General features: G+C 44.3%; 1 protein-coding gene and 1 long non-coding RNA gene across 2 annotated transcripts in view; both read right to left on the bottom strand.

The window, feature by feature from the left end:
- The window catches only part of LOC106654466 (netrin-1-like), a 177,765-nt gene extending 165,977 nt beyond the window's left edge, over positions 1–11,788 (bottom strand). The window contains exon 1 of the mRNA XM_014374379.2: positions 9,533–11,788. Within this exon, the coding sequence (XP_014229865.1) occupies positions 9,533–10,847 (1,315 nt within the window). The 5' untranslated portion in view covers positions 10,848–11,788. The remainder of the gene's footprint in view (positions 1–9,532) is intronic.
- A 3,203-nt stretch (positions 11,789–14,991) lies between these two features.
- LOC106654428 lies at positions 14,992–15,967 on the bottom strand. Its single transcript, XR_001339427.2, has 3 exons — positions 15,742–15,967; positions 15,572–15,671; positions 14,992–15,500 (listed from the first exon to the last, which is right to left on the bottom strand). It is a non-coding gene; the product is annotated as an uncharacterized LOC106654428 (long non-coding RNA).
- Between the last annotated feature and the right edge of the window lie 615 nt (positions 15,968–16,582).

Below are 16,582 nucleotides of genomic sequence, written 5' to 3'. Positions count from 1 at the left end.
TTTGAGTTAGTATACGGTCATAACCACAGAGCGACGAAATTACAAGGCACATGCGCGCGAGCCTATACATGGAATATCAATTAGGCTCTAATACTAATCAACGTGTGTTGGTGCGCGCACAGGTTGCACAGGTTGCACATCGATCCATCGGAGTCTACGATCGTTTCGCTAAAACAGGTATACGTACTATCTAAGCTTCGAATGGTGCAACGTACACCAGCGGCTATATTATTGTTTTTAGTCTGTTCCCAAGCTCGAGAGGCATTTGCTCGTAAGGATAAAGATTCAATGAGGCTGTTTATACATTCACGGGGATTGAAAAGTCTGTCGAGATTTGACAGACGATTCGATTGAATCGCGAGCGCTAACGCTATTTAATAAAAGTCAAAGGAAACGCGCGGCGCAGTCCTGGCCACTCTCCGTCTTTCTCTATATCTCACGAGGATCTCCCCGGAGATCGTTATGTATATGCGCGCCGCAGAAGAGAATCCGCGTTCGGCGTCTACGGCCACTTTGTTATTCATGAATTCATTTACTTTTCAGGATATATAATAATGTTTTCTTGCCGGATTACACGCGGGTTGGCGCGAGTGTATGCGCGCACTTTCAATTTTCCTTGGCTTGCGAGCGTCATAGTATATATTATAAAGCTCTTGGTGTCTTTTGACTGCACGAGCTGCTACTGCCGCCGCTTCATTTGCATCTGTGGCGGCGGCGGCGGCGGCGGCAGTGAGCAAGATTCGAAAGAGTATCATCAAAATTATAACCCTGAACGCCGAGAGGACGGGGTCTCGAAAAACCGATGGAAGATTGATGTCATATTTTACGACGTGCTAAATTCAGTAAGTGCGAAAGTGATCTCTCGTCGTTCGCGCCATACATAATGCGTGTCCGTGTCTTTTCCTCTTTTTTTTACATTTTGTCTCTTGCCAATTTCACGCGATCTGTATTTATGAAGACGATCATTATTTTCGATGATATTGATTAATAGCTCTTTTTAACGAATGCGAAGAAAATTGCCGATACAACGAGGAACGAAAGTTTTGCTCCTTTGCAAATAAAAGTACACGTTACATACCAATTCGATGATTGCCCATGCCGTGATTATATCCTCGACGTAAAGTACGCCTCGCAACAGATACGATAGATATATCGAAAGATCAGAAATATTCCGATGATTTTATATGCAACGCGATGCAAAAAAAAAAGAAGAAGCCAGGAATGAAAAATGTAACACATTATGGAGGAATTTGAATATTATAATTGCCGTGAAGTCGAAGGAGTCGAGATCGAGCGCGCGCCGATGAATAATATATAGTATATGTAAAATTTGGAATTCAGTGGCAGTGGCAACGCGTGTGTATGTCGGCGGTGAGTTTTGAAAATTAATCAATGCTCGAACGAATCCACAAAATTTTTCGTGTCCGATAAATCCGTATATTATATTGGAGAGCCGCTGGTGCAGACAACATCGTGCACTTTAACGCTGCAGACGTGGTGCGGCCCGTTGAATATAATATACAAAAGCCGGTCGGCCATTCTCTGTCTATATGTCTGTCTCTGCGCACGATGAAAAAGTTGCATATACACAGTGCAGTGATTCGATATGTAATAGCTATAACATGACTAAAACTAAAACTCGACTCTATTTGGTGCGCGGAGGGATCCCGGTGCGCCTCGAGGCAAAACGCGCGTAGTGTAGCTGATCGGCTTCGAGAGACACATACACACAAACACACATACAAACGCGTTAATCCACCAAGTTTTCAGCTGCGGCTCTCGAGTGCGCTGTATAGAGGAGACCCGGGCGCAGAGTGAGAGAGCGAACGAAAGAGAGAATATGAAGCGACCGCGCTCTCTGGCTCGTTAACGCTTGTTTTGCACCAACACGGAGCAGCAGCAGCCGCAGCGAGGAAATTGGCTTCGACCAACGGGTGCGCGCGCCGGGTACAATGTGCTTTCGCGAGTGTGTAAAACTTGGAACGAGATACTATTATATTACACGTATGTATATTCGAGAGGTACATACGCACGGCGAGAACACGCGTAGTAGTTGTAGAAAGAGCAACGCGTTAAAGTTCCACATATCGTACGTACGTAAAGCTGTTGCATTTTGATTTTCAACTATAATACAACATACATCGCGGATAGTCGTCTGCGCTAATGGAGCTTTGTACCTACACACGTACGTGCAGGCTTTTAATTGTCTTTAACGATGTTTACGCACTATTATTGATGATTACGGCGTTTGGCGAGTTATGTTAGACCAGTGAAGAGAGAGAAAGAGCTTTATCAGCTCTCTCTCTCACTTACCCTATAGCTGCATATACATCACACTCATGCGCTGTGCACTATATATAATGTGTATCGTAACGAGGAAATAATAATGCTCTCCTATATACATGCAACATCGTCGTTCCAGCCACTAATGACGGCCATTTTTCACACTGCCTTCGCCTAATGATTAATCTGCGACGTTAGACAAATCATGTTGACATTTGTATAATAACTTCAAACGCGCATATATACATAAACGTATGCATGCACGCATAAGGTATATGTATTCCCTCTTGCGCGCAAGTACGAGCCGTCGCCGTGCACAGTCAGCTGTGCAGCTTGCGCGACGCCGCGCCGTGTCGTTATTATTATTGAAACGAGTTAATTAGCTACCGAATGGACTATATAATAGCGATCTCTCTCAACCCAAGAGCCGCGTAAAGAAACGACGACGACGTACGACGTATACGCGACGAGATCAATCCTTGTCGTGCGCACAGCTCCGGTGGTGGTCGCCTATTTGCTATATTATAAGTGTGTGTAATGTATATACTTATAGTACTCGACGTGGAGCGCGCGAGTTGAGAGAGACGTCGCCAATATATTACATTATACGCGTCTCATTTACATGTGAATTACTAAATTGTCGAGCCGAGGCGTCATTTTTTCCTCGCATCCTCTTGTTCTGCATTTTGCTCGCAATTTTTAACAAATACGCATCAGGAAAAAAAAGCGTACCTGCGAATTGGTAATGCACGCGAAGACGTCAAACGTGATGCATAAGTATAATATATGTTATATTATTCGCGTTTGTGTAAACGAGTCCAGTCCCGCGGAGATAAAGCTGTAAAAGGAGAGAAGATCTTAGCTAAGGTTAGCGCGACGCACAAAAATCTTATCGAGAAGACGCGAGAAACGAGAAGAAAACAAGCGCGCGACGTATTACGTCGAAGAGCGCCGCACGCAAAACAAGTCGCAGGAATCCGCATGGTCGTCAGCATTCGCGCGTGTATACATACACGACGATGCAACATACACCCGGACACATTCCGCTATCTACGCGCGTATATATAAAAGCCTAATGGAGCGTCACCCGCATCATCTTAATTGTATAAGTGGAATTTATGTCTTTTCGCCTATAAAAGAGGCCACGGTGGCGCTATATTACCGGCCGCCGCGACCAAGATAAAATACACATTTGTTTCTTTTTTTTGTCGTGACAGCTGTCCATATGGCACTGTGAGTTCTTCATTTGCATTTTAAAATCCGATCCGCGCGCAGAGGCGTGTGTGTACGTATAAAACCGCGAGACAAGCAGAGAGAGAGAGAGAGAGGGAACTGCATCGAAGGATTAGTACGCAGCAGGTCTTGTGTGTTTTTAAATGAAAAACATCGAAATTCGCGAGTGCAAAAATTTTACAGCTAAAGTTAACCACATATTGATGAATCCGTACGTCCAGCCGGTCTTTGCGCGCTGGTTTCGCGCTAAGTTTTTTTTGTTTTCACGCAAGCATATATGCCGTATTGACAGTGTGCACGCCTCGATGCGGCTCGCCTGCAGTCGCTCGCGCACGGCGAATTCCGTATATACATTGCGAATGAAAATGACCACATGATCAATCAGCGAGATAAGAAGCTTATATGCCGCGATTGAATTATTAAGTACACGAGACCATGACGGTATTACGGATGATTTAGTTTATTTTGTTCTCTCTCTCTCTCTTGCTCTCTCGTCGTTGCCTTTCCGAGCTTATATTCATCGCTGCATAAAATAAGCCCCGGCTTATGGAAGTTATTGAATTTACTCCGAAGGAGGGAATAATTTAGTTTCAATATGCGCGCGCTATAGGGCAAAAGTGGCACTGCAAATACGATTTAAACTTCGCGCACAACGCGCAGAAGCGTGGCGGCGCGCGATTGCGAAAAACCTTAAATGCAAACTATGCTTAAGTATTATTATTTCCCTTTTTTTTCTTTTCTTTGCAAACAATAAATTCGCTGCAAGAGGAGATTTCGTATTTGCACTTTTATACAATATAGTTGCCTAGCGCAGCGCTGTTGAGATTAGGTCGATCGAAAGTGTCAGGAGGGTGCCATTTAAAAAAATATTTGTATTTTATGCCCGAATGCGACTGTCCGTAGATATCCTGGCACGTCTCTCTTGCTTTATAATTGTATGTACACGGCTTTGACTTTGTCTTTGACGCATGTCTCTTTGCGGTACGCGTAGCGTCGAAGGAAGCGAGCGGCGCGTAAAATGACGAGAGGACTAGCAGCATGAAAAGTTGTATCTTTACAGTGAGTACACGTGTAGGATGTATGCGTACATCGGTAATCTTTCGCACGAGTCTTACGCACCTAATTGCAACAATGTTATAATCACCTCTGGTAGGATTCCGAGAGAGAAAGAGAGAGAGAGAGAGAGAGAGAGAGAGAGAGAAATCTGAGATCAAATGAATTGATACTGTAATTGTCGATTATATAAGTACTGCGAAAACTATTACTGTCGGAATCAATGACGTGTGTGTGTATCCAGATGCGTGACGCGTTCGTTTGTGGCTTCAGCTGATTGTTATTTTTCGATTGAATAGAACGTAAAAATACTTCGAGATTAAATGTGCAGAGGTGAGAATTTATGTATCGATTGATATATCCTTACGTTAATACCCTGCCTTAAGCTTCTGTATACTATCGCATTGTGCAATTATTTCAATATTCAAACCAAAAACGCACGTAAAACATGCGTGCGTATGTACATGTAATGAGTGTCGCTTGAAATGATACGTTACACTCGCGAGTAAATTAAAAGCGGGTGAAAAAAAATTGTCATCTCGTTTGGTGCGATGAAAAAAAAGGGGGAAAAAATTATTTACCGTGAATTCGCGCGACACCGAAGGCTGTGTACGCCGCGAGAAAGAGAAGTTTTTCTCTCTCTCGAGCTCGTTCGCGCTCGATTGGCAGTAAAATTACTGCTACTACTGCTGCTGTCGCGAAAGAGTGACAAAATAATTGATTCATTTAATTGCGGGGCATGTGGGAAAAAAATTCGCTCTACTCGTGCGGTGTCAGTCAAAATACGCGCGATATATGTATGTACGCGTTACACGGACGACGACCACGGGTTACAATGAATAAATTTCACACTCTCACTCGCGATCGATAAATTTTTTCCTCGCCTTCGCCGTCTCGAAGACGGCGCGATAATCTATAAGAGAAAAAGCGCCTCGAGACCTCGCATAAAGATACGTGCAAAAAAATAAAAGAACGAAGGAAGAAAAAGCGAACGCATATTGACAACGCGCCGATAAATCCGCCGACTAGGTGATAAATGAAATTAAAGACAATCTTTCTCAGTCGCGCGTGCGTCCATAAGGTGCGAAATCTTCAGGGTTGCATATCTTGGGTTATGTGCGTGTGTATGCGTATTACACACACGCACACACACACACATACACACTTAGACATTCTCATATAATAACTCATTGCGTTAAACGAGTCGCGTCGAATTAACGACCGCGCGACATCCTCGCACACACACACACACATACACACATGCTCATAAGTGCAGCGAAGGCATTTTTGTTCACGCGTCTCGAATTTATGATATTCGACGGAATATTTTTCGCAGCGAGTCTCGACGAAGTTAAAAAAAAGGAGGAAAAAAAAAGAACGTCGACTTTCGGAGCTGCTGCTGTGTTTCTATACTGCTTCTGCTGCTGCTGCTGGCTCTGCACGCGCTTGTGTAGGCGTTTTACTCCGAATCGATTATTCCTCTTTTCTTTCTCACTTTTTCACTTGCTCTTGTGCGTGCAAAGTTCCACTGATCGCACGGGACACGTAGTATACATGATATAACACATAGGTGTCCGAATTTTTTTCTCAGTTTTTTTTAAATAAATTAATCACGCGGAAGAGAGGATGTTTTTTCGAGCCGCGTGTCTCGTGTGTCTGCCCAGCGCACAGTACATCGTCCTCGAGTCGAGTTGTCTCCTGTGTCAAACTCGCACGAGGTTTAAATAAAATTTATACTCATACACATGCACGATCGAAAAAAAGGAGTCTCGAGAAAGTGAGCTATATATTGTTGAGCTGTTACACACACGCCAAGTGCATGTGCTCGATCGAATCGCACGGATGACAGCGGTGGCAGTGGCGGCGGCGATTGAATCGATCCCGCTGCTGCTGTAGCAGAGCAGAGCAGAGCAGAGTAGCTCCTCTGGGACTACTGCTCCCAGGTAGTGCAGTTCCAGCAGCAATGGGGTTATTATGCCTTCTGCGCGACTGCGACTTATCGCGATTTTGCTCCAGTTCAGCGTATACAGAGCGCGACTGTGTAAAAAATATATAAATACCCTTTTTGAGGGGGATAAAATATTTCGCGACTATAATACGCTCGCGTGTGCCCGGAAAACGAGGCTGTGCGATGCAATTCACGAGCGTAATACGTATAATATTGTAAACAGTTTGTTTCGCGAAACGCTCTTTTATGAGTTGCTGCAGCGCCGTTAGCCTCGAATCGGCCGAGGACGCGCGCGAGCATATGAAAACTCATTTTTCTGCGATGTATGCATATTACAAGCATACATCTTGAAACTCTCAGCACCTCGTAAACGTCGCGCGAGTCCCGCACACAGACGACGACAACAAACAAACAAACAAACAAAAAAGAAAGAAGTAGGTACAGCCGCAGCCACAGCTACAGCAGCAGCAACCGCGCGTACAAGTACAGCATAATCATACGGTATAAGGTGCGCGCAGCACAATTTTCTCTCTCTCCGCGTCTGCATCGGCACTTGAGCATCTTATTAATCCCTTATACATATACCCTGTGTAATCGTGTGCGTGCGTATATATATATACGTGTGCCGTACATATAGCTGCGAGTATTCCCTTCGCATTAAATTACAAAGCTCCTCGCTCTCTGTGTGCGAGTCGGTGAGCGGGCGCGGGCGCGCGTGCGACCGTAGAGCCATTAATTAAAAATCCACAGCAGCAGCAGTACACGCACCCACGCGCTCCGATGCTCGAATCCAAGCGAAGCGTGAAATCAGGTTTCGCGGTTCTCCCTCTCTCTCTCTCTCTCTGTCTCTGCCTCTCTCCCTCCTCCTACCGGTGGCAAGAGAGTATTATTATATGTACGCAGGAAATAAAGAACTCGGCAGTCTGTGCGCTCGTATCGTGGTACATGCTACATAGATATAGATATATATATATTTTTTGAGGGTCGTAGCTTTGACGCAAAGAGGGTGGCACAGTGTCGCGCGTGCTGCTGTTGCTGCTACAACTACTGTTGCTCTCTTATAATACTCGATTTGATGCGCTCCACGCCACTCGCTCGTTGCTCCGATGTGATTCTGGTTTTCTTTGCCTCATCTCTCGCTGTGTATAGATGTAGGTATACAGGCTCTTCCCCTTTTTGCATCCCCTTATGGTATATATGCACACACGCGCGAGACTCGAGCGACTCGAGCCTGCGCCTGTGTTTGTCCGTGGAATTGCCATTTTACTCCAGGGATCCATAAGTAAACGATACGCGTAGCAGGCAGCAGAAGCAGCAGTGTAAGCAGATAGACAGCGCAGACAAATTCGTCGTCGTCGTTGACGTCGTCCTGCTTGTCGTCGAGTCATCGGATGTGTGCGGTTAAAAAGGAACATTTTATCGACTTTCACTTTGCTCGACTGTAATAATCGCACACGCTAACTTCTTTTTTTTTTTAATTTTTTTAGCTAAAAATCGTGCGTATGCGAGCAAAGTCTGCACTACACATATGCGCATATACACACATAAACACACCCATAAGTGGTATATTGCAACTGTATAGCAGCAGCAGCACGCGGATAGGTGAAATTTTATATAGGCTAATCGAGTGTAATTTCACTCTTGTCAAATTCCGACCAAGGAAGCAGCGAACTGCGTGCAAGCAAACCCACGGCCTTCTAATGTTCGTCGTCGTAGTCGTCGTCGTTGCGAATATAAGCGGTAGTAGTAGTAGTAGCTGCCCACGGACGGGATTTATTTCGCGAAAAAAAGAGAAAAAAAAATGAATGGAACGCGAGCGCGAGCCATTTGTCGTGTCTCTCTCTCTCGTATTTTTAATGCACTCAATTATCTATAAAAGCTTCTACGTTTTCCATTTGGCTCGGAGCGTTTTATATACTACGACGACCGATTCAAAGTCTCTGCTGTGCACGTTTAGTAGTAGTTGTCGTCGAGCGTACACAACCCGTCAACGATGTAATGAATAAACGAGTGCCAGGTGTAGTCGTTTCGTACACTTTATTCATTACTCAAACTCGCGCGTACACAAGCTCGTATAGTATCTATAAATCGGAAAAACAGCGTCGGTAATTAGTGCACAAGATCGCGTGCACGCAGCAGCCATTTCTATATATCAAATCACATTTATATATAATATATACTATAAGTTGTTGCCCAATCGACTTGCAAAAGCTCTCAACAGCAACGAAGCAGCCACAGCAACGGCGGAAATTAATGTCGGCGCGCGTACCCGAGTCATAGGTAATAATTGACATGGCGTCTTCGATTTATCGTCGCGCTTATCTTATCAGGTCTATAATGTACGAGTGCAAATGCAACTCTAGATTATTGCCGGGTACACAATAGCTGCTGCTGCTGCTGCCGCGTGAAATATGAACTGCGCATGTTAATTTTCGCCAACACCAGCGCACAACACACTACTCGCACGAACTATCAAGTGCTTGAATCTGTCATTATATAATGTAATTAAGCGGCTGTCTTTTTCACCTTCAACCGCCAAAGTGACACACGTAAATACGTGCGAATGAAGTAATTCCTCTTTATTTAAAAAGATAAATATCTATCTGGTATAAATTGGATGCAAATGATGACGCGCGCGCGAGTCGCGAGTTTGTCGTAGTACGCCTTCCTTCCCTAGTCTAAGCTCAACGTCTCTTTGTACATATAGCAGCAGCAGCACTCGATTCGTCGTAAAGCGACCAAGTTCAATATTATTTCAATGTTGAGGCAGTTTATATGCGCGTCCGCAGTTTCCCCCTACCCCGCTCTCTCTATCGTTCGACATTAGTCAAACAAATCACGTTCGTCGTGAGCAAAGATCAGAAGAGCTGCAACGCTCGACGCGCAGGCAAAATGCTACGTAATTTTCCTCCGTCTCCCCCCATCGAGTGCGCAAAAATGCCAAGAAAATCTATTATTTCCGATAATATTTCAAATCGAATAGTAGAAGATGGAATAAGACGTATCATCACGTACCTTTACACTCGTTGGCATCCCTGGCGGTGGCCCGGGCCCAGGGCCGGTCGAAGTAGAACGGCTTGCACTTCTCGCAGTCGCGGCCCGCCGTGTTGTGGCGGCACTCGCAGGCCAGCTGTCCGTCGCGGCCCTGGCTGCACTTGGCCGCGTGACCGTTGCACTTGCAGCGCCCGCCCACGGCGAAATCAGAGACGGCGTAGTGATGGGCCATGCTCGGTCCGCTGGCCATCACCACCTGCGGACTGAGCGACGGCACCGAGACGAAGCCCATCTCGCGCTGCAGGCCCAGATCCCCGGCGGAGGCCTGCAGCTCCTGCGGGGCCAGCACCTGGTGCACCGAGGGCAGAGCCGTGCCGCTGGACTCGGAGCCGCTCAGCAGGCTGTTGGCCTTCTGGCCGCGCAGTCGGGCGTCCTCGCGCTCGCGTCGACTCACGTCGTCGGGATCGGAGCCGCCTTCGTTCTGGGGCATCTGCAGTCGATTGAACACGACCCGGATGTCGGTGGCGGTGACCCAGTCCTGCAGCACCGGCGAGTTGTCGAAGTCCGCGGCGCTGGGTCGGCCCTCGAGGGTGCTGAAGGCGATGCGACCCACGGGCCCGAGACCGTCGCCGCCGGTGTAGCGATGGCTGTCGGTGCAGCGGGCCTCCTGTTCGTTGGCACGGCTGATGCTGGCCCGATTCGGCCGGCCGTAGACCTTGCGACAGAGCGACGAGTAGAACTGGAACGGCTGCCAGGTCTTGCCGTAGTCCATGGACTTGTAGATGGCTATGGAGTCGGGCTTGGCGGCGCGCGGACAAAACTGCAGACTGACGTAGGTGAGCTCGTACTTCTTGCCCAGGGCCAGGGTGAGGGTGACGTTGTCGGGCGGCGCGTTGGGACTCTGCGGGGCGACGAGGGGCTCGCTGCGCCAGCACGTCACGTTGTTCGGATTGTTGAGATCGGTGAGGTGGGCGGCGGGGAAGCGTCGCCGGGGCGTGCTGTCGTCGCAGACGTGACACTGGGCCGATGACTGGCCGGGCTCGCCGTCGCAGTAGCGAGTCGGTCCCGAGAGGCCGCACGTGGACGAGGCCACGACTCCGCGCTCGAAGGCCGCGTTGACGAAGTCGGGGATGCAGCGGCGCGGACGATCCTCGTCGTAGCACGGGTCGGCCGGCGGGGCCTGGCCCGCGAACATCTTGGTGAAGATCTCGCCGCTGTTGCCGCCGCCCCCGGACTCGGCCGAGGATGACGACGAGGAGCCGAGACCGTAGCCATGCTGCGCCGTTAGAAGCAGCATGGCCAGCAACAGACACTGCCGCGGCCACAACATCATCATCGCGTCACTCGATACACTGGACACTTTTTTATAGGACTCGAAACAATCGACTTTCGAACTGACTCCCTCGTTCTGTATCCTACACTTGTCTTTGGAATTTGGCTTCAGCTGAGTGTCTAGACCGTATCGAATATCGTTGTCGAATTGCGGTAGTGGATGCGCATTCAGCGCCGGTCGCACATGTTGATCGGCGAAGAAGCTGCTCTGCACGCACCGTTACGATTTCTCTGCAGAATTACGATATTTAATTCTCTGCTCCCGATAAGCAATCCCGAAAAACTGTCACGTTCAAAATTCACATAATATTAACTGGTATAACAACTATTACAAAGTGCACACGAACAAACGAACCAATAAAATCACTTCTTTTCTGTTATTCACGCACACTGTAATTCAAAAGAAACGCTTGCCTCGCGTTCGATAGAACGAAAACTAACACAAAAAGGATCGAGCGACTCGGGGGTTATAATAACTGCACTGTGTGATAACGAGCACCCGCAAAAATCTTACACACCGGTTTCGCACACCGAACTCGAGTTTTGTACGCTTATAATTCGAATTACAAATTTGCGTTCGAAAGAAGTCGAAAGAGCGCGAACGTGCAACGGACACACGACAATACTGCGAATGCACGTCGTCGTATGCGGGCCGTTGTCGCACTCGCGATGTTCGGTGTTCCCTCGTTTGAAAATCAACGTTATCTCGTTGGATTCTTATTCCCTCGCATTCACTTTTTAAAGCATTAGAGACGTGTACGCATTCATAGAAGGTGGTAAAAAAGGACGAGAAGAGTCAACGCGCTAGAAGACGTAGTGCACAGGAAGAAAAAGCGTGTGTGTGTATAAAGGAAGAATTCGTAGAGAGAGCGAGAGAATATGCACGAAAAAGTGGTGTATATATGGTATACAGTATAACTATATATAGTGTCGCTACGCTCTCGCAGCTCGGCGCCAACTAACTCGACTTCTCTCTCGGCTTCTCTCTCTGTGCTCTTCGCGCTGCTGCTGCTGCGGCGCTCGGCGTTTCGCAGTCAGCCCCCGAGCGAGTTGTTGTCTGCTGTGCTCGCGCCGGCATATAGCGTTTTGCGTGCGGCGGCGGCAGCGGTGTTCCGATGCTCCAGTGGCGGCGCTCCAGTACGGCTCTCGTATTCGTTCGTCTGTCTCTCTCTCTCTCTTTTTCGCCCGCGCGAATTATTCTTCCCCTGCGAATCTATTTCATGGGTATACGCAGATAATAAAGGTAAACTTTTCTGTATATGAGTAACCTGAATAATCAAATAAAAATAATTTCATTTATTTTATTAACAAGAAAAGAACTTTTTCACAAAATACGTCCCTATTATTTAAAAGTTAATTCAGTAGCGATCCTAACGAATTCGAATTTGTATCGTGTTCCATAGTACGTTAGACCTTTTGTAGCACACCATATCATCGAACACTTTTTTGAACCTATTGATTTGATTAACTCGATGCCATAATAAGCTCATTTGCTGCATAATATAGATTCACGTATGTGAGCTGTAAATTGTCACGAGCGCATTACATCGTGGGTACTGCTCCATACGTGTTCTGCGCGAGCTCTCACAGGAGACGATGCACCAGCCTCGAAAACGCGTCTGGCAGGTGACTGGCGCCTATTTACCTCTCTCTGACTCGATGCGTTATACTATAATGATTTGACGCTAATGCGCGCCGTCTGTGACGCGCCGCTCAGTAATATGCCACTGCTCGTTTGCGCATTGTATAATTGCGTTATCGATCATTTTCTCCCGCGCAGCAACAGCTGTGCCCATATTATATCGCGGACGTATGGCCGCGATTCGCCCCGGTTATAAAGTATATAATACGTATTTACGCGTCGCGCTCATACCGACACTGCACATATATTTACAAGCAGCTCGCCTCTTTTTTTTCGTTATTATCACGTGCGAGTTCTCTCGTATGTATATACGGTGGGAACCTATATGTAACGGCGCGCGAGAATGACATCGATGAGAGAATTGCCTTATAACTTCGTTGATAATAGTGTGAAAAACAAAAATAAACGTCGATCGAAAAAGGCTCCATCCTGATTTCTCTGAAGCAAGCTGAAACCGAACTATAATTACATGCCTGTGTACGTTATGGACGAAGGCGTGATAATCGATGCCTGCTTGGTAGTGGTGGGTGAAACGCGACTCCTTTTTAATGTCCCGACGCTCGATGCGTTGCTTGCGCCCGATTGAACTCACTCAAGTGGATTTTCTTCGAGGCATATGTCTGCGAGACGGTGGAGTGGTTTGTCGTGGAAAAACAATTTTTGACCTTTGCGAACGATATAGATGCATGTGAACACGATCGAAAACCTTTTTAATTTCAAATTGCGCGAAAAAATATATATTAGTCGCGATGATGCGAGTTATGAGGAAAGTACAGTTTACGGGTTCGACTGATTCTATTTTTTGAATTAGACGTTGTATCTGTTAAGTAGTTGATGCTTATTTAATCTTGTTAACGCGCAAGAAATTAGTTTGCGTTCAAAATATTACTTCGAATATTGTAATTTAACTTTGGTCATTGAAAATTTTTTGAAAAATGATACATGACGATAAATCGACGCGGATACGATGGGATTACCGCATCATTAAAATTTTTTTCCCGTCGCTTGACGCGTTGTATATCACATTGAGCTCGACGGTATTACGTTTAACGACAACTTCGTTGTTCATCCGTGCTATGCTGCGAAGTTATACGAAGTAAGGCTGTAAATCAATCCCATTATCTTGACTCCTCTCGCTCGTCAATCTGTATATTTACATTTTCACTCCCTTGCTAGTACAATCTACTGCAGTCAATGTAGAACCAATGTAATACGTGTGGCCGATTGACGAATTTTTGAGATAATTTTAAATGCTAATAATTTCGAATCTTGAATAAATCATGAAAAACACGAACAAACACGAGTTAATGATCATATTGAACAATAGAATTTACGCATCTATAGTCGTTCGTTTTACAACCGAATCAGAATTACAAAATTAAAAAATTAAAAAAAGTCCCAATAAATAAAACAGTCAAAGAGCCATTTTTAAATGCGCATTTACAAATTCAGCGTTACGAACGAACGTTCAAATGTAAATAATGCGAATGTCCATTGTTAAGCACTGTTTTTTGCAGCCAAACGCACAGGCTTTGAGAAGTATACATTATTTTTATTTGAGATTTTGAAAACGACGTCGTTGTGTGACACTAATAAGCTTAATGGAGATTAGCTTGAACAAAATGAAAGAAAAAAAATGTCATAGATAACTTTACGCATATGCGTTACCCACATGTAACAAGTATGTACTGTTGGGATAAAAATTCGCTCACAACTCCTTGGTTAAAAGCTTCCAAAATATGTTTGATATTATTTAAATAAAAAATACAAATTCTTCAAGTATTTCGCATAACAGATTGATCGACATTCAATGTCGATGTTTAAGGTAATTTTTTAGTCCAAATGATCTGTGTCAAACTTTGCACTCGAAGGGTTTGCTTCGACTGTGTACTGTATTTATGTGCCTCTTGAGTTTATCTTGCAATCCAAACGATTTGTTACAAATCTCACATTCGAATGGTTTGTCCCGATTGTGTACTGCATTTACGTGTCTATTACGCTGTTACTTTCCTGCAAATGATTTTTGACAAATTTCACATTAGAATGGTTTGATACGATCATGTACTGCATTTATGTGATGTTTGGGGATACTTTTTTGTCCAAATGATTTGTGAAAAATCTTACATTCGAAGGGAATGCCTAGATTATGAGCTGCCACTTTGTGGCTTTTAAGTACATTTTGGTATCTAAATGATTTGTGACAAATCTCACATTGGAAGGGTTTTACTACGAATATGTACTATATTTATGTAAGTTTTAAGGTTACCTTTTAGTCCAAATGATTTGTGACAAACGTCACATTCAAAGGGTTTGCTTCGATCATGTACTGCACTTATATGACGTTTGAGGATTTGTTTTCGTCCACATGATTTGAGACAAATGTCACATTCGAAGCGTTCGCCATAATTATGTACTGCATTTATGTGAGATTTTAAATGATGTTTTAGTCCAAATGATTTTTGACAAATCTCACGTTCGAAGGGTTTGCTCCGAAAATGTACTGCATTAATGTGAGTTTTGAGGTTGCCTTTTTGTCCAAATAATTTATGATAAATCTTACATTGAAAGAGTGTACTACGAACATGTACTATATTTATGTGAGTTTTAAGGTTACCTTTTAGTCCAAATGATTTGTGGCAAATGTCACATTTATATGGTCTAATGGTCTTATGTGTCTAATTGGTATGTGTTTTTCCACTCACTTTTCCTTTATAAGCTTTTCAACAAAAATTTTAATTATGAGGTAATTTGGTTTGAGTTCTTATTTCAAATTCTTTCAAAACCTTGGATTTTCCAAGTTCATATAAAGATTTTTCTTGGAATTGACAGTTATTGTCGTAATCGAATTCTTTTTTAATCAAAATTATTAGACTTTTTTGATTCGTGTCATTGGATTGGATTGATGGTTGTCGCTAGAGACGGGAATTTAAGTTTGACATCTTTGCACTCAAAATCGATGTATATTTTTTTACCTAACCTTTCTTGTAACGCCACAGCCGCATTTGTGTGTTTTGCCTAAAATGAAAATTGTGGCCTTATTTCTCATAAAAAAGTTAACAGTGCATGGTTTAAATCATTCAACTCACCGATAATTAATACGGCAACGTACGTTCACAAGAGTTTGTCGAATCGAAATTATGAACGATGTCTGGATCTAGCCAAGTATCCTTCGGCTCTTGCTTCACTCTAGGCATAAACAAAGTTTGATAAAACAATCGCTTTAAAAAATACGAATAAAATGCAAAAAAAATATTACCTAACCACGTCCTCTTTGCTTTCCATCACTGGATTGATTGTTAAACGTTTTTTTCTGAATTTTCGCGATTGACAACGAGAGAATATTTCAGGTTAAACGCCTCGAGAAGCCACCAACGCTATAGCTGGAACTTACCAATATGAAAACACTTGATTACTGCAGGAATGGAGTGCTCAAGCGACAGTACAGTACTACTCGAATAATATTATCGAGGTTATCCCACGATTGAGATAGCTTCCTCATACTTAAAATTTCCCCTTGCATCGTCGACTGTGCTTACGTAGTTACTACTGCTGTACATAGAGGGACTCGAGTTTCATTAAAACTACACTGAAATTGTAATGAAATTATCATTCATCCAGGCGCACAATTTACTTATACATTTGTGCGATATGTGTAGAAAATCATATTTACACGAAAGTATATCTCTGGATCCACATTGATGCAGTAAATATTGGTATTGTACACGTGATATTGGGACTAGAGTTGAAAGAATGTCAGGTAGTAGTGATATCTGCAGCAGTTACATCAATATGTTACTAAAACATATGATTTGCATAAATTACATTTGAGAATTTTTAAAATCAGTAAGCGATTCATTGTTTGAAGATGGAAACAATTTTTATTCATTATTTAAAGGGTACTTTCAAGTAGATGATAAATTTTAAGAAATCTTTACTCACACCTTAGTAATTTTTACTGTCCAGATTCATAAGAAAAGAATAGCGTAATTTTTAGTTTACCAAAAGCCACCGAGATTTGAGAGCAATCGTATCGCAGAATCTCATCGTTTATGGGCATAATTTTTCTTAGGTGAATCGTTCGTGTTTTCGTCGTACGG

This window comes from Trichogramma pretiosum, unplaced genomic scaffold (assembly GCF_000599845.2).
Source record: "Trichogramma pretiosum strain Unisexual culture from Peru unplaced genomic scaffold, Tpre_2.0 scaffold47, whole genome shotgun sequence".
Taxonomy (NCBI): domain Eukaryota; kingdom Metazoa; phylum Arthropoda; class Insecta; order Hymenoptera; family Trichogrammatidae; genus Trichogramma; species Trichogramma pretiosum.
Note: the sequence above shows the minus strand (reverse complement) of the source record. Positions and strands in the feature narration are given on the sequence as shown.